The sequence below is a fragment of the Aethalodelphis obliquidens genome, unplaced genomic scaffold (assembly GCF_003676395.1).
Source record: "Aethalodelphis obliquidens isolate GAN/ISIS:26980383/991018 unplaced genomic scaffold, ASM367639v1 scaffold35, whole genome shotgun sequence".
Lineage (NCBI taxonomy): Eukaryota > Metazoa > Chordata > Mammalia > Artiodactyla > Delphinidae > Aethalodelphis > Aethalodelphis obliquidens.
This window is the reverse complement of record NW_020837979.1, coordinates 8,524,868-8,544,859: the sequence shown is the minus strand read 5'-3', so window position 1 is coordinate 8,544,859 and position 19,992 is coordinate 8,524,868. Positions and strand designations below refer to the sequence as shown.

The 19,992-nt window shown below is 48.9% G+C and overlaps 2 protein-coding genes across 2 annotated transcripts in view; one reads left to right on the top strand and one right to left on the bottom strand.

The window, feature by feature from the left end:
• Positions 1-2,982: 2,982 nt before the first annotated feature.
• On the bottom strand, positions 2,983-11,018 carry ACTR1B (actin related protein 1B). The gene is made up of 11 exons (XM_027128914.1): positions 10,767-11,018; positions 8,842-8,906; positions 7,550-7,625; positions 7,097-7,222; positions 6,623-6,747; positions 6,164-6,380; positions 5,950-6,042; positions 5,679-5,853; positions 4,537-4,598; positions 4,244-4,284; positions 2,983-4,049 (listed from the first exon to the last, which is right to left on the bottom strand). Exons 1-11 carry the CDS (start codon positions 10,812-10,814, stop codon positions 3,947-3,949), a joined length of 1,131 nt encoding a protein of 376 aa, XP_026984715.1. The 5' UTR covers positions 10,815-11,018; the 3' UTR covers positions 2,983-3,946.
• Positions 11,019-11,890: 872 nt separating this feature from the next.
• The window catches only part of CUNH2orf92 (chromosome unknown C2orf92 homolog), a gene marked incomplete at its 5' end in the record, with an annotated part of 30,076 nt that continues 21,974 nt past the window's right edge, over positions 11,891-19,992 (top strand). The window contains 2 exon segments of the mRNA XM_027128626.1: positions 11,891-11,909; positions 16,204-16,287. Coding sequence (XP_026984427.1) covers positions 11,891-11,909; positions 16,204-16,287 — 103 coding nt within the window.

Genomic DNA, 19,992 nt, shown 5'->3' with positions numbered 1-19,992 from the left:
CTTTCACCAGTTTCTGCTAACATTAACCTATGACATTAACACATAGTACAGTGACTGAAACCGGGAAATTCACATTGATACAGTACTATTAACTGATTTTGCCGACTTTTTCAGTAAGGTCCTTTTCTGATCAGAATCTCATGTTGCATTTCACTGTCATACCTCCTTGGTCTCCTCAAACCTGTGACAGTTCCTCAGTCTTTGTCTTTATAATCTGTCACTTTTGAACAAGATCGCTGGTCCACTGATTTATAGAATGCCCTCAGTTTGGGTTCGCCTGCTGTTTGCTCCTGGTTAGGTGGAGGTTATCCAAGAATACACAGGTAACATTGCCGTCTCTTAATGCATCACGTCAAGATAGTGATTACCGGGGATGTAAACTTTGATCATTTGGTTAAGGTGATACCTACTAGGTTTCTCCACTGTAAGGTTACTATTTTTCCTTTTTTAATTAGTAAGTACCTCATGGGGAGATACTTTGAGACAGTGCAAATGTCCTTATTTTTTGCTAACTAGTTTTTGCATCCATTTTTGCCTGCAGCAATGATAACTGTGATGTTTGCCTAACAGTGATTTTCTGTTATTCCTTCTACATTCATTAATTGGAATTCTACAAGTAAGAACTGTCCCTTCTCCCCCATGATTGATCTCAGACTGGACTCATGACTATTTTATTCTATGACTTATAATCCAGTATAATACAAATATAACCCAGTATAATACAAATATAATCCAGTATAATACAAATATAATCCAGCATAATACAAATATAATCCAGTATAGTACAAATATAGTCCAGTATAATACAAATTTGACCACTGGGTGCTCCTGCCAGTTGCTTTCCGAGTCCTTTAGAGAGGCCATCTTCTTTTTTGAGCACTTTCTTCCTTTACAGTACCACAGGATATTCTAGGCTAGGCTCATTTTATACTTTCTCTGCCCCAGGTCTGCAGTTTCTCCAAGGACCTCTGGTTCCTTTTATTGAAGAATGGTATTTAGAAACCAAGATCTGGATACTACATGTGCTTATTGCCACTGGGGTGTCATTGTCTCTAGGCCCTCTGAGCAGACAGGGCTAAGAAATATACACACACATATTCTAACCCATTTACTTCAGTATCTTTCTGTATGTATGATAAAAGCCATGAGCTCATACTACCTCCAATCCCCATCCAACACCACAGGGTTCATTCTAGCCTTATCACCTTCTCATCTGTAGCTTTTTTCCAACAGTGAGAAACCCAGCAGGGCTAGAGCTCTGTAACCACACCATCCCTGCAGGAGAGGGAGTAGGGAGAGTGTTGCTCGGCCTTAAAGGATGGGATTTTGACAGACATTAGGGAAAGTCATTCCCAGCAGACAGAAGACCATGAGTAGAGGCTGGCAGGCAAATCAGGGCATGACAATGCCTAAGCCTAACACAGGGAAGGAACAAGACTCCAAAGGGCCACGATTAAACGCAACAATGCATAGCTCATGAGGGCAATTTCACCAGCAGTTTCGCATCAATTCAGTTTTATGTCACCAAGCAGTGGAGAACCGCCTGACATTTTGGATTAGGAAGTGGCAGAACCAAGGCTATCTGGGCTTTAGATCCAAGGGCAAATGGGTTGGGTGGGGAGGATGGAGCTGTGGTCGTGAGCTAGGGTGGTGGCGGTGGCTACTGTGGAAAAGAAGCCAGGTGGGAAAGGCGCTACAGAACCAACAGAACCTGGCAACTGACAGAACGTGGGGAAGGTAAGAGGAGGGAGAAGGCAAAGTGACAAGGCTCTAAGCCTGTGTGCTTGGGAGAAAGTGGTACCGTAAACAGAACCCCAAACAAAGGTTTCTCTGTAAATTCTGTTTCCCCTTGGGGACAGGCACGCTGTGACCAAAGCCTCACAAAACGTTCTCTGAAGACAGGCCTGACTCAGTGACGTCTCCCCTCCTGCCTGATCTCTTGAGTTCCGGGCCCTCCCTCAGCCCCACCAAGTCCATCGCCTTCAACACACAGCTATAATAACCATGCGCCCCTGACTGACTGCCCGTCACTCAGGACACGGCTAAAAACCCTCCCGAGGCCCCCTGCATGCTGGCCCCAACTTACCCCTCTGGTTTACCTCACATTATAGCCAGAGGCCACTCACGCTGCCCTGCGCCTTAGCCCCGCTTGGGCCCATGTCCTTTTTTTCTAGCCCCACTGGTCCCAGGCGTCTCCTTGAACTCTTACCTCTCCCAGGAACACCCCCTCTTTACCTGGCTAACCCCTCCTACACCCATGCAAATCCGCCTGCCCCACCTGCTGGCTTAGATGCCCCTCCTCTTGGCCCCCCAGCTCTGTACTGAAATGCCCTGTGTATCTTTCTCCCCTGATCTGTGTTTTTAGGGGCAAAGATATGTCTTGTTTACCGCGGGCTCCAAACACAAGGCACCTCCTGGGCATACTGTAGGTGTTCTTGATGTAAGTACTTGATGAGGAAGGAGAGGGTAGACACTCTCAACTCACTTCTCACTGCTCCCTCTCCGTCCACTGCCCTTCCTCTCCTGGCTGCTCAGCTTACTCTCTCAGAGCCCAGCTCATCGATACAGCCCTCTACATCTCTCCCATCACCCCGCTTCCTGACTTGGCTGAACTTGGATCCTGTATCAGTGTTGGTCTATTGGCCTCAGCTACATCTGAGCCGGGCAGCAGAGGTGCTCAAACAGAACAGGTGAGGGCGTGGATGCACCCAGCCCCAGCCCCGCCTGCCACAAGGCCCCATCCAAGAATAAAGGGGAGAAAGGCAGCCTGTTCTCCTGGCAGACTGCAGCGAGCGTGTCAAGAGGCTGGGGAATTCAGCCACCAGGTTGACAGCCCAGCCTCCTGGGGCCTCCCGTGCCACGCTGCCCCACCAACCACTGAAATCTCAGGCTTCTGAGCTACAGCCAGTGCCGTGCTGCTTTGGTCCTCAGGGATGGATGAGCAAACAACAGTGCAAAGAACCACAAGAAAACAGAGCCACACACTGGGCCTTGTCCATAATTATTACTATAATGATTTACAAAAAAATTTTTTTCAGGCAACTGTGTTAAATTATTGTACATTTGTGGAAGAGGGAGATGGGGGTCCTGGCCACAAGGTAAATGAAGACCTCTTCTGTGGGAGAGGTGGGAGGAGGAAGTGTGCCCTCCTCACCCCCACTAGGTCTGACTTGTGATTAAGTGGCTTCCCTTCAACAAATGAAGACCATTCACCCTTCCTGTCCCAGGTACTGGTGTAAAGGACAGGAAGCAGCAAGTCACTGAAGTGCTTTGAAGGGGAGAACGCAACACGCTGCGGCCGCCCAAACCCAGTGCATCCTCTGCTCTGGCTCCAAAGGGTCGGACTCCAGTCCAGACTCCTTATGGGGGACGGAAGAAGACTGACAAGAACTCAGTCTACACCAAGGCACCCATCCAGAAAGATGGGAGAACAGAGTGTGAAAGGGTCAGGGATGCCTAGGTGTGGCCCTCTGGGCTACTCTGTTGGGTCAGGAAGAGGAGGTGGCATGAGAAGCAGTGACACACCGGCAGGGAGCTGCTGGCTGCCCCCTCCTCCACCCCACTCCCCAAGGCTAGTTATACAGGCATCCAGGCGCTCTGGCCCTGTCGGAGAAAAGGGGGGTATTTGGGTGTCTGGCCTTGGAGCTCGGGGCAGCAGAGAGTAATGGGCCTAATTGGTTCTGCCAAGGGGGACACCCAGAACCGCCCAAAGCTGGGCCCCTCAATTCCCATCTTCCAGCTCAAGCCTCCCATCCATGCAGCTAATGTTACTGTGTGTGCGTGTGTGTGCGGAGGGCTGCAGGGAAGCATTGTTGCACCACTTGCCGGGGGTTCAGGGCATGCAGGGGGCCCCGAGGCCTAGTATGTGAACCGGACCAGAAAGGGTTAAGGACTCTGGCTCCCCTTTCCTCCCATCTTCCCCATGCTACACCTTCCTCCTTGGGCGCTAGAACGTTTTACGATGAATAGCCCGGGAGCCATCCTCTTCGTATTCCTTTTTGGACACCCACATCTTCTTAAAAGTGTCCAGCGAGGCCAGGATGGAGCCACTGTGACGAGGGAGGGAGAGCTGTCTTGTGGACCTGAGGGCTGAGCCAACCGCCCTCCCTGGGCGCCCAGAGCTCCACTTCCCTTACCTGGGAGGGAAACCCACCCACCTCCACCTGGCCTGGGCCAACCCGGGGAGAAGTGTCCAGGGCACAATGGTCTCCTCCCAGAGCCCTCCCCGTGAGCCCCGCCTCACCCGATCCACGTGGAGTACAGCCGTTCCTGAGGGGCTGAGATCTAGAGGGAGCAAGCGGCAACGTGACTGCCCCACCCCCGCACGGAAGCCCCAGTCCCAGCCTCAGGGAGCGGGGGCCTTTCTCCCAGTGCCCGAGGCCAGGCAGCAAGTGCCTCAGCTGGCAGCAGGGGGAGCAGCAGGGCTGGGCTGGGCCTGGAAGGCAGAGGGCATCTGAGGGTGGTTCTTGCTCTTTCCTCCCCGGGTCCAGGTTGCCCAGCACCCCCATGCCCCATGGGGACTCCCCATAACCTCACCTTGATTTTGACGTCTTTGGGGGCAAGCTTCTTTACTTCACTTAGTAATCGGTCGCCAAAGCCTGTGAACACAAGGCTGGCTGAACTGGGGGTCCACATCCGACCCTTTACCACTAGCTCCCCCGCATCCAACCTCTGGTGCCCCAGCCCCAGGTGCTGCCATGCTTGTTTTTGTCATTCTTGCCAGGATTAAGGGTAAGGGCAAGCCACCCCAAAGGCATAAAAGATCCAGCAGCATGCCTACAGGTGGGCCCAGCTTCCTTCCTCAGGAAGGCAGCATGAGATAGAACCCCAAGTCACTCAGCTCTGCCCAACCCCTACACTCTCCCTCCCCCGCTGCTCTGGAGCCAAAACCGCCAGAAGCAAAGGCAAAGGCGAATGACGAGTCAGGAGAACACGCCTGCCACTTCTACCCAGCAGATGGGCAAACACACACAGTGTCGGGACGGCGCCGGGGGACTCTCGTCCATAACTGATGGGGGTGAAAGTGGCACAGCCTCTCAGGAGGGAAACTCTGGTGGTATCTACCAGGTAACAAATGCACATACACACCCTCTTACTCAGCAATTCTAGTCCTAGGATTTTTCTTTTAGGTATGTTCTCATCACGTGAAGTAACCGTCTATGAGGTCAACCACTGCAGCATCTTTGTGATCAGAAAGAATTTCACCATCCGCAAGGCCATCCGCAGGTTAGCGGTTAAATGGCACATCCATCCCATACGGCCAGATAAGAGAACTTACACTCTAGGAAAGATCTTCTGGATGTGGTGCAAAGTCAAAAATACATGGCGTGGAGCTTCAGTACACTAAGGTCTGTGTAAAAAGGGAGTGCTTATTCATGCACAGGTGTTACCTGAGAAACTAACAATTCCTGTGGGGAGGGAACTGGGTGACCAGGACAATGGGAGAAGGCAGACTTCATCTAATACATTTTAGACCTCGTTAAACTTATCACCTATTTACAAAGTAAACAAAATTTAATTTTAAATCTTTCTCTTAAAAAAAACAAAAACAAAAACTGAGCACCCAAAAAACCAACAGGAAATGGGCCATCTCCCAGGCTTCTAGGAAGTGGGATGCAGTCTGAGGGTCCAGCTGCCCTTGGCCTCCAAGTCATACTACCACCTCCCAACTGTGGTACCTTTGAAAAGTGTGGAGCCACCGGAGAGCACGATGTTGGCGAACAGCGTCCGGCGAAGGTCCATGTCAGACTTGTGGATGGCGAAGGCCAGCACCTCGTGGAGCCCCTCACTCTCATCCCCTATCAGGTCTGGCTGGAACAGCAGCTCGGGGGCCCGGAAGCGCGCTGGCCCCACCTTGGGAACACAAGATTGAGGCAGACAGGCCTCCTCCTCCTCCTCCAGGTCCCGGCATCACTCCTGCGCCCCCCCGGGGCTGGCCTGGCAACTTACGTCGAGGGTGCTGCCGTCTGGCAAGGTGTACTGCACCTTCTCTGTCTCCAGAGCCTCATCCTTCTGCGGGCTGATGGACAGGTAGCAGGCCCGCTGCAGTGGGCAGGGACACAGCCCTCAGGAGGCGGCAACCGGGACACCCGCACCCAGGGCTCAACCTTACGCCGGGTCCGACCACCCCCCGCCCCGTTCCCCACCTCCTGCCCTGCGTCACCTCTTTGATGGTCCGGACAACCTCAAACTCAGCCGAGGTGTGAAAGTCAACCCCCTCCTTGCGCAGCTGCAGCCGGAGGTAGCGGGAGACGTCGCGGCCGGCAATGTCCACCCGCATGATGGAGTGTGGCATGGCAAAGCCCTCGTAGATGGGGACGGCGTGAGTGACCCCATCCCCTGAGTCCAGAACGACTCCCGTCGTGCGTCCTGTTGCATACCTGTCACCAGGTCAGCATCCCTTCACCTCAGCCACTGAGGCATGGGGACCTCCTCACCCCTGGAAGGGACCCCGGGACATGTGCATCATCTGGTCTGAAAAAGGGACCCGCGGGACTCCCTAAAGGGACGGTCATCAGGGGGCTGTTTCTACAGGGAAGTCAGATGCCTGGTCATCCCGAGCAGGAGGCTGCCCCCAAGGAGGACGGAGATGGAGGGGCCGCAGGGCTTAGGGAGCACTCACAGGCTAAGCACGGCCTGCATGGAGATGAACAGGGCTGGCACGTTGAAGGTCTCGAAGAACACCTCTGCCGCCTTCTCCCGGTTCTTACATGGGTTGAGCGGAGCTTCCGTGAGAAGAACAGGATGCTGCAAGAGATGCCAGAGTTGCCGGCAGGTGCAAAGACAGCGTGCTGGCGCTGCCATGATCCTTCCAGAGAGCCACCCGCCCCTGTGAACACATGAAGCTGCGGCCTGCCATCCCTCCCGATGGCACAAGCCCATCATCTGCCAGTAGTTTTACTCTTCCAAAGATCCAGCGCTCCCTGGAAAATTCTGCTCGGCAGCCACGGACTGTGTGGACCCAGGCCCACGCAACAGAGGTGGCAGGCCCTGACAAAGCCAGAGGAAACGAGGAAGCCTGACTGGGATGCCGCGGGCAGGGAGAGGACACCACAGGGAGAACTGGGCCCCCCGGCGGGAGGGGCCGCTGCCCCACCTCCTCGGAGAAGGTCTGCAGCTGGTCCTTGGAGTAGACGTACTGCCAGATGCGCTCCATGTCGTTCCAGTCCCGCACCACACCGTGCTCCATGGGGTAGCGGATGGTCAGCAGCCCCCGGTGCTCCTGCGGAGGGGGGAGGCCAGCTGTGGCACCAGACATTCACCCAGCAACTGCTCCCCGCCCGCCTGGGAGCTGCCCCTTCATCCGCTCGCCGGGTGTCCCCATGCCCCATGACAGGTCCTGAACCCAGCACAGGTTCATCTGTCCAACTGCTTCTCAGGCTCTCAGAGCCCAGCCAGTCTCCAAGGCCAGGACCAGAGAGGGTGGCAGATGGCCTCAGAGAACAGACGCCCAGGGCCCTCTCTGGCGGTACAGCTCTGATCACCAGTCAAGGCTCCTGGGACAATGAAGACCCCAAACCCAGAAAAAGGCAGGCTCCACAGGTATTACCTCTGCTTTTGGTCCAATGAAGAGGTCCCCTTCCAGGGCTCCAGCCATCACCCGCATGTGTTTGGGGCGCCCGACACTGCGAAGACAGGAGAGGTCAGGGAGGTGGGCAAGGGGCACAGCTGAGCCCAGTCCAGGAAGACCAAAGTCCAACTCCAATGGTCAAGAGGGTAACTGTACTCAAAGCATCAGAAGGTGGCCACGGGGCAAAGGTCAGAAGCTAGGCCTATGGGCCACGGGACTACAGAGCAGGCCTTGGCAGGACAGAAGGCTCAGGGTCAGAAGACGAGGTGTCACTTCCATTTCCCACCAGCCCTCCCAGAGACGGCTGAGAGCTCTGTAATGTCAGCCCTGGCAGAGGGTCAGCCTCTGTAGCCACGATGACTCAGCCCACGCTCTCGATTTCAGGAGGGCAGACCAAGGCGGGGTGGCCCCAGGAAACTGGGCTGTGGCTCCCGTGTACACCCCTCTCTCACTCAGTCATTCCTGCCCCTTCCCACTGCCAGGGCTTCCAGAACAGAGATGCAATTCTTGGCAGAGTGGACGGGCTACCATTACAAAATCTGACCCAGGTTCCCTGCACATCAAGAGGAACCTTTAATTACATTCAACGTGAGTTCAAAAGGAAAGCTGAGGCCCCACTGGATGCTTTAGGCTGGCTCTGTCTTGATACAGCCAGCCATTTCAGGGGCCTTAGGACTCCCCCACCCCGGCTTGGGCCACTAAACCCTAAAACCTCCAGGATTTGAGACGAGACACGGCCGAGGGAAAACTTCCCGATGGGCTACAGTGGCCGGAGAAGCACTCCAGGCTTTCTCCAGGTTTCACCTCCCCCTTACCTCTGCCACCACTGGCACCATTCAGGCAAAGACCCTCCTTGACTGAACAAAATATTTTCTAGAGTCTGAAACTAAATGGGCCCTGAAGAAAACATTTCCCGGGAGGAAGGGGTGGCATTAACTCCCCACTTTTTCCTCTGAGTCTAGGTCTCTCTCCTGGAGATGTCTCTCTTTTATTCTTGCTGCTGCTACCACACCCTGTCCCGAGGGGAATGCTGGTGGCTTCTCCTCCTTCCTGGCTAAAGGAGGGACCAAAATCAGCCTCCAAAGAGGAGGGGGAAGCCCAGAGCACAGGTCTTCTCCTTCCAGCGCCCTTAAGAGCAACAGCTTCACAAATCTGGAGTTTTTCCTACAGGTGGGGACAAGAGTTGGCCTCAAAGAGAGCTGTGACACAGGACCCACGTTCTCTGCGGAAGCAAACCGAAGGGTTAGGGATGCTGCCTGAGCAACACTTACTAGTTTGGGAAACAGTATTTGGGAATCTGGTCTCCTGCAAAGCCAGCCTTGATCACCCCCGAACCCTGCAAAGAAAGTCAATGTTTAGCTCCCAACATTCACCTCCAGACGAAGGCAGTGCCTTGCCATGGGGAGGGCTGCTGCCCCACCATGGCAGCCTGGGGTGGCAGCCTGAGATCCTGCCAAGAGGGCAAGGCCATTTACAAGTACACCAGTGCTTCAAAACCGGGAGCGATTTTGCATTCCCTCCCCCAAATTTGACAACGTTTGGAGACTGGGGAGCGGGGGCTGCCACTCGCTTCTAGGTAGAGGCCAGGGATGCTGTTATACATCTTAAAAGGCACAAGACAGCCCCACATAACCAAGAATTATCCAGGCCAAAATGTCACTAGTGTGGAGATGGAGGAACCATGAAGTACATCCTCGTCTGCACACTCCAAGGTCAGCTCCAGGCAGGAGCTGCACAAGCTACTCCCAAAACCCAGCTAGAAGCAACCCATAAGCTTTTTGCAACACTCTGGCCCCCTCCCCTCAGCAACCATGGGCCACATATAGGACCCGCTGGGGAAGATCACTGGGTTCACTGGGACAACTGGCACCTCTCCTCAAGTGGCTTCTCCAGAGACTACAGGAGGACAGCTTGGTCTTGCCACTGCTCCAGCACGGAAGCTGGACTTAGAATATCTTAAAGGGAACCTGGCGTCTAGAAACCTCCCACTCACTGCAGGAATGAGCATCTCAACCCCTCTTCCCATAGATCTCCATCACAACCCTTGGGGTCCGCAAAGCAGAAATAAACATCCCCAAGTTACACAGGAGGGGCTGGAAGCCCAGAGGAACCAAACAGGTTGCCCTCTAAACTCATTAACTTGTTGATTAGCCCGCCAAGTAAGGAACTGGCCTGATCCTTCCTGTAGCCTGATGGAGAGCATCCTCCAAGCCCAGCTCTAGCCTTATTAAACATCCCCTGCTGTGACTCAGGGCACGTACATGGGTACTCCAAAAAAGACAGCCGTTCAGGGATTACAGGGAGACAGATCCCACAAAGAGAAGTGAGTCATTATCAAAAACTCCAAGGCCCATACACCAGAGGCAGATACCCAGCTAGGGGCAGATCCACAGATCCCTGCCCTTCATTTTCTTCCCGTGGACCAGAAAACATGCTGAGCCCCAGTGCTGAAGGACAAACCACAATGAAGCCAGGCAACTTTCCTCTGAGGTTTGCAAACAATGTTCCCAAACTGCTAAGGGTCCTGGGAAGAGTAGTCCTGAATTCTCTCCACTGCCCTGCCGGCTGTGGAACTTCTGCTTGGCTCGGGGAGCACTTAAGGAGAGGGTCAAAGTAGCCAAGTGGTCAGCCAGGTGGCGGCGGCTATGTGGTGGGCAGAGCTTAACTTGCATTTTCCCCAGTCCCAGGAAAAGGGTGCAGTAGGGCCTGCCCACTCTGGTAGTGCTGCCTGGGGGTGCAGCACTTGGAAAGAGCTGTTGTAGAGGTCCCCAGGCCAACCTTCTCCAAAAGATGGGGCCAGCAGTGTGCAAGAGGACAGCCAGGGCCACAGCCTGAGAAGGGGTAAAGGGGCTGGGGTCGAAACCTGCCCAGCAACCCCACTCTCAACTGAGAAAGGTCCGGGGTGCCTCGGCCGGGCCGCCCGACTGTCACCCCACCTCTCCGGATGCTGACCAAGGGCCGCCAGAACGATGGGACCCCCTTCTTCTACGGACCTCCCCGCCCGGCTCAGGGAGGGCTCGGGCTGGGGATCCGCCGCGCCAGCGGGGGGCTGGCCCCGTGGCCCCAACTACAGGGCCAGGTGGGGACGGCCGGCAGGGGTGGCGCGCGGGCAGTGAGCTAGAGGGACCAGCCGAGTCTGTCGGGGGTCCCCGCGTGCACTGCCGCGTGCGCCCTCCCCCCGGCTGCCGAGCCTCACGTTGTCGATGACCACGGGCTGGTTGGCGATGATGTCGTAGGACTCCATGGCCGGGCCGGGCCGGCCCTGCCCAGCAGGCGGGCTGCAGGAGTGACCAACGGCGGCCTGGCGTGCTGACCGGGACAGCGGTGGCTCCTGACGCGGTACCGCGCCCCTCCCTCCCCGAGCGCGCAGCCTACGCAAGCCCGGCGGAGTTTTCTGGGGGGCGGGCCCCGCGGCCAATCACCGCTCCCACCTGGGCAGATTGACGGCGGGCCCCCGGGTCCCGCGGCGGGCAAAGGGGCGGGGCCGCCTGTCCTGGCCAGCCAATGGAGACGGCCCGGAGGAATCGCTGGGGAGCTTCCAAGGTAGGCTGCACCGTGTGGGGGTGACGTCATTGCCCCGCGCTTAAGGAGGAGGCGGTCAGCGAGTGGTGGGCTGCTAGGTCGCCTGTCCAGGGAGACTGCTTTCCCGAGCTTCAGCACCTCCGACCACGCTTCTTCGTGAGCTCGCCGTCCCCGAGGAGACCGGCGGTGGATATTTCCCCCAAAGCATTTCTTTATTGAGCACTGAGGAGGATCCTTTTCCTTGTAAAAATGACAGTTTCGTGGTAACGGTAGCTGGAGTGAATGGAACACCTGCTACGTGCTTGCGGAGCACTCCTACCCACTTTACATAGATTACTATATTACACCCTTGCAATAACGGTATGAGGTATTATTATTCCCATTTTACAGATTTGGGAACCGAGGAGGCTCACGCGTGTGTAACTTGCCCAAGGTTATCCAGCTGGCAGCAGCTGGGATTAGCTTGCGGTCAGCCTCCAGCCGCGTTGGGGTCAACTGCTGCAACAGGGCAAGAAGATACCGAGTCCTGAATTCATTGACCAAACTGAGCCATAGTTATTTGCCGCTCTGTATAACTTTCCCACTAGACTGTGAGATTAAATTCGGTAAAGCTGAAGCACGACATCATACAGAAGAGTGCAGAAATCATAAATGTACATTTCAGTGAATTATTAGCATGTGGACACGCCCGTATAACCATCACTGAGTTTAAGAATCAGAGCATGACCAGCTCCCTGGTAGCCTCCCACCCGTCTCGTTCACTGCCCTATTCCTCCTCCGAGGTGACCACTATCCTGCATTCTACCGGTCACCACAGGTTAGTTTTGACTATTTTGGAATTTTATGCAAATAGAATCATAGGTAGGTGTTCATTTGTATTTGGTGTCTATGCATTCATAAAATGGGTCAACGTGCAATTGTTTAAGATAATGAAGGAGTTATATATAATCTGATATGAAATACATCAGGACATATGGCTAAGTCAAAGCAAAGAAAGCCAGTCACAGTGTCCAGAATGTTCTATGTGTGAATGGCTCTGAAGAGTGTATGAGGCACCTTCAAGACTCTTTAATATGGGAAAGGGGCCACCGTAAATGCGGGGAAATGAAGGGCAAATTCTTTTTACAATGTAAACTTTTAAATTTTGGTGTTTTTAACTTGTTCTGTGTCTCTCTGCTTTGCAAATAAGATCATCTATACCATTTTTTCTAGATTCCACATATATGTGTTAATATACGATATTTGTTTTTCTGTCTGACTTACTTCACTCTGTATGACACTCTCTAGGTCCATCCACATCTCTCTAGGTCCATCCACATCTCTCTAGGTCCATCCACATCTCTAGGAACAAAATGACCCAATTTTGTTCCTTTTAATGGCTGAATAATATTCCATTCTATATATGTACCACATCTTCTTTATCCATTCCTCTGTTGACGGACACTTACGTTGCTTCCATGTCCTGGCTATTGTAAATAGTGCTGCTATGAACACTGGGGTGCATGTGTCTTTTTGAATTATGGTTTTCTCCGGGTATATGCCCAGTAGTGGGATTGCTGGGTCATATGTATATCCACTCTTTTTTAGATTCTTTATCTTAACCCATTTTTAAGTGTACAGTTCAGTGGTATTAAATACATTCATAATGTTGTGCAACCATTACCACCATCCATCTCCAGAAGTTTTTTCACCTTATAAAACTGAAACTCTATACTCATTAAACAATAACTCCCCATTCCCCATGTGACAGAATTTCCTTCCTTTTTACAGCTGAATTATATTCCATTGTATGTATATACCACATTTTGCTTATCCATTCATCTATTGATGAATTCTTGGGTTGCTTCCACATTTTAGCTATTGTAAATAACACTGCTGTGAACATTGGTGTATAAATAACTCTTTGAGACTTTGCTTTCAATTCTCTGGGATATATAACCAGATATGGGATTGCTGGATCATATTATAATTCTATTTTTGATTGTTTGAAGAACAGCCATACTGTTTTCCATAGTGGGTGCATCATTTTTCATTCCCAACAACAGTGCACAAGGGTTCCAGTTTCTCCACAGCCTCACCACGCTGGTTAGTTTCTGTTTTTGTTTTTGTTTTGGATTGTAGCCATCCTAATTGGTATGAGGTGGTAGCTCATCATAGGTTTGATTTGCATTTCTCTAATGATTCATGATGTTGCGTATCTTTTCATTTGCTTATTGGCTATTTGTATATCTTCTTTGGGTACATGTCTATTCAAGTCCTTTACCATTTTTTTTTTTTTTGGCTGTGTTGGGTCTTCGTTGCTGCGCGTGGGCTTTCTCTAGTTGTGGTGAGTAGAGGCTGCTCTTTATTGTGGTGCGCAGGCTTCTGATTGCCGTGGTTTCTCTTGTTGAGGAGCACGGGATTTAGGTGCACGGGCTTCAGTAGTTGTGGCGCACGGGCTTAGTTGCTCTGTGGCATGTGGGAGCTTCCCGGACCAGGGGTCGAACCTGTGTCCCCTGCGTTAGCAGGCGGATTCTTAACCACTGCGCCACCAGGGAAGTCCCCTTTACCCATTTTTGAATTGGGTTTTTTTTTTTTTTAGTGGCAATTAAATCCTGAGTTTATTTTTTTTTATTTATTTATTTATTTATTTATTTATTTATTTATTTATTTGCGGTATGCGGGCCTCTTACTGTTGTGGCCTCTCCCGTTGCGGAGCACAGGCTCCGGACGCGCAGGCTCAGCGGCCATGGCTCACGAGCCCAGCGGCTCCACGGCATGTGGGATCTTCCCGGACCGCAGCACGAACCCGTGTCCCCTGCATCGGCAGGCGGACTCTCAACCACTGCGCCACCAGGTAAGCCCTTGAATTGGGTTTTTTGGTGAGTTTTAGGAGTTCTCTATATTTTGAATATTAATCCCTTATCAAATATGTGGTTTGCAAATATTTTCTATGGGTTGCCTTTTTACTCTGTTAATAATGTCTTTTGATACACAAAAGTTAAAAATTTTCACGAAATCTAATTTCCCTATTTTTTTCTTTTGTTGCCTGTGCCTTTGGTGTCGTATCTGAGATATCATCGCCAAATTCAATGTCCTGAAGCTTTGCCCTATGTTTTATTCTAAGAGTTTTGTAGTTTTAGCTCTTATATTTGTCTTTGACCCATTTGAGTTAATTTTTGTATATGAGGTTAGGTAAGAGTCCAATTTCATTCTTTTGCACATGGATGTCCAGTTTTCCCAGCACCATTTGTTGAAAGGATTTACCTTTCCCTGCTGAAAGGTTTCAACATCCTTGACAAAAATCACTTGACCATATATGTGGGGGCTTATTTCTGGGCTGTCTATTCTATTCCATTGGTGTATATGTCTGTCTTTATGATATATCCCTTTGTTTTTTTTGGCTGCGCTGGGCAGCTTGTGGGATCTTTGTTCCTCAACCAGGGATGGAACCCGCGCCCCCTGCAGTGGAAGTGCAGAGTCCTAACCATTGGACCACCAGGGATTTCCCGATATATATTACTTAAAAAAAAATAAATTTAGTTATTTATTTATTTTTGGCTGTGTTGGGTCTTCATTGCTGTGCGCGGGCTTTCTCTAGTTGAGGTGAGCAGGGGTTACTCTTTGTTGCGGTGCGTAGGCTTCTCATTCTCATGGCTTCTCTTGTTGTGGAGCACGGGCTCTAGGCGCTCTAGAGTTTTTTTCAGTAATTTTTTCTCAATTTCAGTAGTTGTGGCACGTGGGCTCAGTAGTTGTGGCTTGCAGGCTCTAGAGCTCAGGCTCAGTAGTTGTGGCGCACGGGCTTAGTTGCTCCATGGCATGTGGGATCTTCCTGGGCCAGGGCTCGAACCTGTGTCCCTTGCATTGGCAGGCAGATTCTTAACCACTGCGCCAGCAGGGAATCCCCTGATAAAGAGTATAACTACTCTATATCAAATTGAGAAAATTCCCTTTGTTCTCTAGCTAATGGGAGTTTTATCCTGAATGGATGTTTGATTTTGTCAAATGCTTTTTCTGATCATCTGTTGTGATGAGCATATGATTTTTGTATTAACATGATGAATTACACTGATTTATTTTTGAATGTTCAATCAGTTTTACATTCCTGGAATAAATGTCATTTCGTTATGATATATTATCGTTTAAAAAAATATTGTTGGATTCAATTTGCTAAAAGTTTGTTAAGAATTCTTACATCTATGTTTATGAAAGATACTGGCCTATACTTTTCTTTTCCTGTAATCTTTGTCTGGCTTGTTATCAGGATAATGCTCGTCTCATAGAATGAATTGGAAAGTACTCTCTCAATTTCAGTTTTTCAGAAGAGTTTGTGTAGAAGTGATGATGTTTCTTCCTTATTGATAGAGTTAACAAGTGAAGCCATCTGGGCTTTGAGTTTTCTTTGTGGGAAGGTTTTTATCCAAAAAATCAAGTCCTTTAATATGGAGCTGATTTCTTTTTAAAAGAAAAGCAATTGGGGCTTCCCTGGTGGCGCAGTGGTTGAGAGTCCGCCTGCTGATGCAGGGGACGCGGGTTCGTGCCCCGGTCTGGGAGGATCCCATATGCCGCGGAGCGGCTGGGCCCGTGAGCCATGGCCGCTGAGCCTGCGCGTCCGGAGCCTGTGCTCCGCAGCGGGAGAGGCCACAACAGTGAGAGGCCTGCGTACCGCAAAAAAAAAAAAAATGTGTACTGGAACCCAAGTCCAGTGCTATTTCCCCTAGAGCAGGCCAACTGCAGGATGTTTCTCTCAAATACCATGCATGAGTGTATCGATTTAAAAAGAATTACATGCAGGGGCTTCCCTGGTGGCGCAGTGGTTAAGAATCCGCCTGCCAATGCAGGGGACACGGGTTCGAGCCCTGGTCCAGGAAGATCCCACATGCCACAGAGCAACTAAGCCTGTGAGCCACAACTACTGAGCCTGTGCTCTAGAGCAACAAGGGAAGCCACCGCAATGAGAGGCCCATGCACGGCAACGAGGAGTGGCCCCCTCTTTCTGCAACTAGAGAAAGCCCGTGCACAGCGACAAAGACCCAATGCAGCCAAAAATAAATAAATAAAATAAAAATAAAAAGAATTACATGCAGATCCAGTGAAAGATTGGCTCACAGCTAAAGTTTACTTTCCCATAGGTTATCCTCAACAAAAGAGCTTGAGAGATGCCAACTTTGCATTGAGTTCAAATAAGCGAGAAGAACATTTGGTTAAACTATTTGGTAAGTAATCTCCCCACATGAAACTGTCGGGCTGTATGAAGAGTCTCATGCGTGTCCGTGGTGGTCTCCCAGATAACCTTTCCTGCTGCTCTGATGGGAAGGAAAGTGCTTTGCTTTGAGGCTAGAACAGGTTCTCTAAGTGTCAGAGTCTCAAGAAATTAAGAAAAACATAGAAGATAAACAGTTGGAAAGGATTCTGCTCCTCAAGCAGGGGTCCATGTAGCAGCAGCAGGGCCACCATCTGGGATCTATTGGAAAAGCAGTGTCAGATCCCAGCTCAGACCAGCTGCATCACATCTGCCTAGTTGAGGTCCCCAGTCGGTAGAGATGGTGAGGCCCCGAGGCTGAGATAGACCTTCTCCCAGGTCCTCAGCCCTAACTGAGCATGAGAATCCCCTGGGAGATTGTTAAAAAGAGACACGTGATCAGATTTCCTGACATGGGAAATCTACCTTTGCATCAGTAGTTTTTAAAGCTCTCCAGGTGATTCTAGGCTGGGACTCATTGATCTATTCCAAGCCTCCCAGGTAAACTTGAGAAAAACCAAGGCCTACATAGAAGATGGTTGGGTACGAAGCTCCAGGAATACATCTCTTCACCGAAGCTAGAACTGAGCTGGCAAGATCTACCTTAAGCAACTATTTTGGAACAAGAGATGAACATTTGCATAGTCCAGTAAAGAGCTTGATGAAGAGGTTGGTAAATTTTAGTGAATTTCAGTGTTCCATGTAGATCCTACCGTTCTCCATCCCCCAGCCCCATGGCAGGTAGCCAAGTGTTTTGCAGCCCACATTCTCAGTGTGGCTTCCTGGTGCCAGAATCTGGGTGTGTGTTGATCACTGCCTTTGACCACTGAGGGCTGGCACTGAGGCTGGCCATTTCACATGATAGTTTCACTATCATGACCTCAAGAGCTTCCAAGAAATTCTGTCAAAGAGATTAAAAAGACAGTATTTTTTGTTTTTCTCCTTCTGAAATATAGACACTTACGGAAACCTTTGTCAGGCCACCGAGTGACTGCAGATGTAACAAACTGGAAATTCAGCACCCATACACAGTAAGGAATACACACTTTGCCAAAATAGTTTGGAGAAGTCACAAATGCACGGTTCCAGCCCTCAACAAGCCGAAACTGTCCATCCCTGAGGAGTGGGAGAATTAGATTTCCAAAGTTACCCAAATAGAATGTGTAGCTCTCAACAAAAAAAAATTATGAAACATACAAAGAAACAGGACAGTATGGCCCATTCACAGGAAAAAAAAAAAAAAAGAAATAGTAAGAACCCATCCCTGAGGAAGCCTAGGCACTGGAATTATTCATCAAAGATATTAAATCAACCGTCTTTAATATATTTAATCAGTAAAGGAAATGATGGACAAAGAAGGAAATAAGGAAAACAATGTTTGGACAAAGTAGGAATATCAGTAAAGAAATAGAAGTTAGAAAAATGAGCCAAAGAGAAATTCGGAAGTTGAAAAGTACAGTAAGTGAAACGAAAAACTCACTGGAGGGATGTGACAGCAGGTTTGAGCAGGCAGAATTAAGGATCCCTGACTTTGACCTGGGACACTTGAAGTTATCCAGTCTGAGGAGCAGAAAGAAAAAAATGAAATGAATAAACAGAGCATGAGGGACTGTGAGACACCATCAAGAGTACCAACATATACGTTTTAGAAGTCCCAGAAGGAGAAGCGAGCAAACGACAGAGAACATATTTGAGGAAATAATGCTTCAAAACTTCCCAAATCTGATGATTATACACATCCAAGAAGCTCTACAAACTCCAGGCAAGGTAAATGGAAGAGACCGACACTAGAGCACATTATAGTCAAACTGTTGAAATCAAAAGACAATCTTGTCAGCATGAAAGAAAGAAGCGACATTTTGTACAAGGGATCCTCAATACGATTAATGGCCGATTTCAACACAAAAATCATGGAAGCCAGAAGCAGTGATATGACATATTTAAAGTCCTGAAAGAAAAGTACTGTCAACCAAGAATTCTACATCTGACAAAACTATTCTTTGATCATGGAGGAGAAATTAAGACATTTCCAGATAAATATAAGCTAAGAGATCTGCCCTGTTAGAAATACTAAAGGGAATACTTCAGACTGAAATGAAACAATACTAGACAGTAACTCAAAGCCATAAGGAAAAAAATAAAGAGTAGCTATCTTATTTTCCAGCAAAACAGATTTCAAATAAAAAAATTTACAAAAGACAAGGACATTATATATTGATAAGGGTTCAACACAGAAAGAAGACATAACGACTATAAACACATATCACACAGCAACAGAACCCCCAAATATATGAACCAATAATGGACAGAATTGAATGAAGAAATAGTTCTACAATAATAGTTGGAGACAGTAACCCATTCTCAATAACACATAGGACTAGAAAGATAATAAGGAAATAGAAGACTTGACCAACAGTATAAACCAATTAGACCTAACAAGCATGTACAGAACACGCCACCCAACAACAGCAGAAAATACATTCTTATCAAGTGCACATAGAACGTTCTCCATATGTTGGCCACAAAACAACTCTGAATAAATTGAAGAAGATATAAATCATATAAAGTATCTTTCCTGATCCCAATGGAATGAAACTAGAAGTTTACAACAGAGGGAAAACTAGAAAATACACAAATATGTGGAAATAAAACAACAGACTCTTAAATAACCAATAAGAAATTACCTTGAGATGAATGAAAATCAAATATGACATACCAAAACTTATGCAGCAAAAACAATGCTAAGAGGGAAATTTATAACTATAAATGCATACATTAAAAATAAGAAAGATCTCAAACAAATAACCTATCTGTATACTTTGAGAAATAAGAAAAACAATAGCAAACTAAATTCAAAGCTAGCAGGATGAAGAAGATGATAAAGAATAGAATGGAAATACATGAAACAGAGAATAGAAAAACAATAGAGAAAATCAATGAAACCAAAGATTGGTTCCTTAAAAAGATAACAAAACTAACAAATCTTTAGCTAGATTGAATGAGAAAAAAAGAGAGAAGCCTCAATTATTAGTTAAGAATTGTGGGGACATTACTATAATCACAGAAATAAAAAGGATTATAAGAGAATACTATGAACAATCATATGCCAAAAAACTGGATAACTTAGAAGAAATGAGCACATTCCTAGAAGCACACAAACTACCAAAACTGATTCAGAAGAAATAGAAAATTGGAATAGACTTGTAATAAACAAAGAGACTGAATCAGTAATCAAAACCTCCTAACAAGGAAGAGCCCAGATTCAAGTTGCTTCACTGGTGAATGCTACCAGACATATAAATGAGCTAACACTAATGCTTCTCTAACTCTTCCAAAAAATTGAAGAGGAGGAAGCACTTCCTAACTAGTTCTAAGAGGCCAGGATACCCTGATACCAAAGCCAGACAAAGACGTTTTAAGAAAACTACAGAGCAATATCAGTTGTACATATAAATGCAAAATTCCCCAACAAAATGCTAGAAAACCGAACCCAACATCGTATTAAAAGGATTATACACCAGACCAAGTGGGATTTATTCCTGGAATGCAAGCATCGTTCAACATAGGAAAATCAATCAATGTAATAGACTACATTAACAGAATGAAATACAAAACCACATGATCATGTCAACTGATGCAGAAAAAGCATTTCAGGAATTCTGGGTTTGCCCTTCTTCCA

Excerpts from the sequence above, each read along its gene's own strand:
- ACTR1B (XM_027128914.1), bottom strand. The coding sequence starts at position 10,814 with ATGGAGTCCTACGACATCATCGCCAACCAGCCCGTGGTCATCGACAAC. Across the intron at positions 6,748-7,096 it reads TGCAGACCTTCTCCGAGGAG|CATCCTGTTCTTCTCACGGA; the intron begins GTGGGGCAGCGG and ends CATCTCTTGCAG. Across the intron at positions 4,285-4,536 it reads CCAAAGACGTCAAAATCAAG|ATCTCAGCCCCTCAGGAACG; the intron begins GTGAGGTTATGG and ends TGCTCCCTCTAG.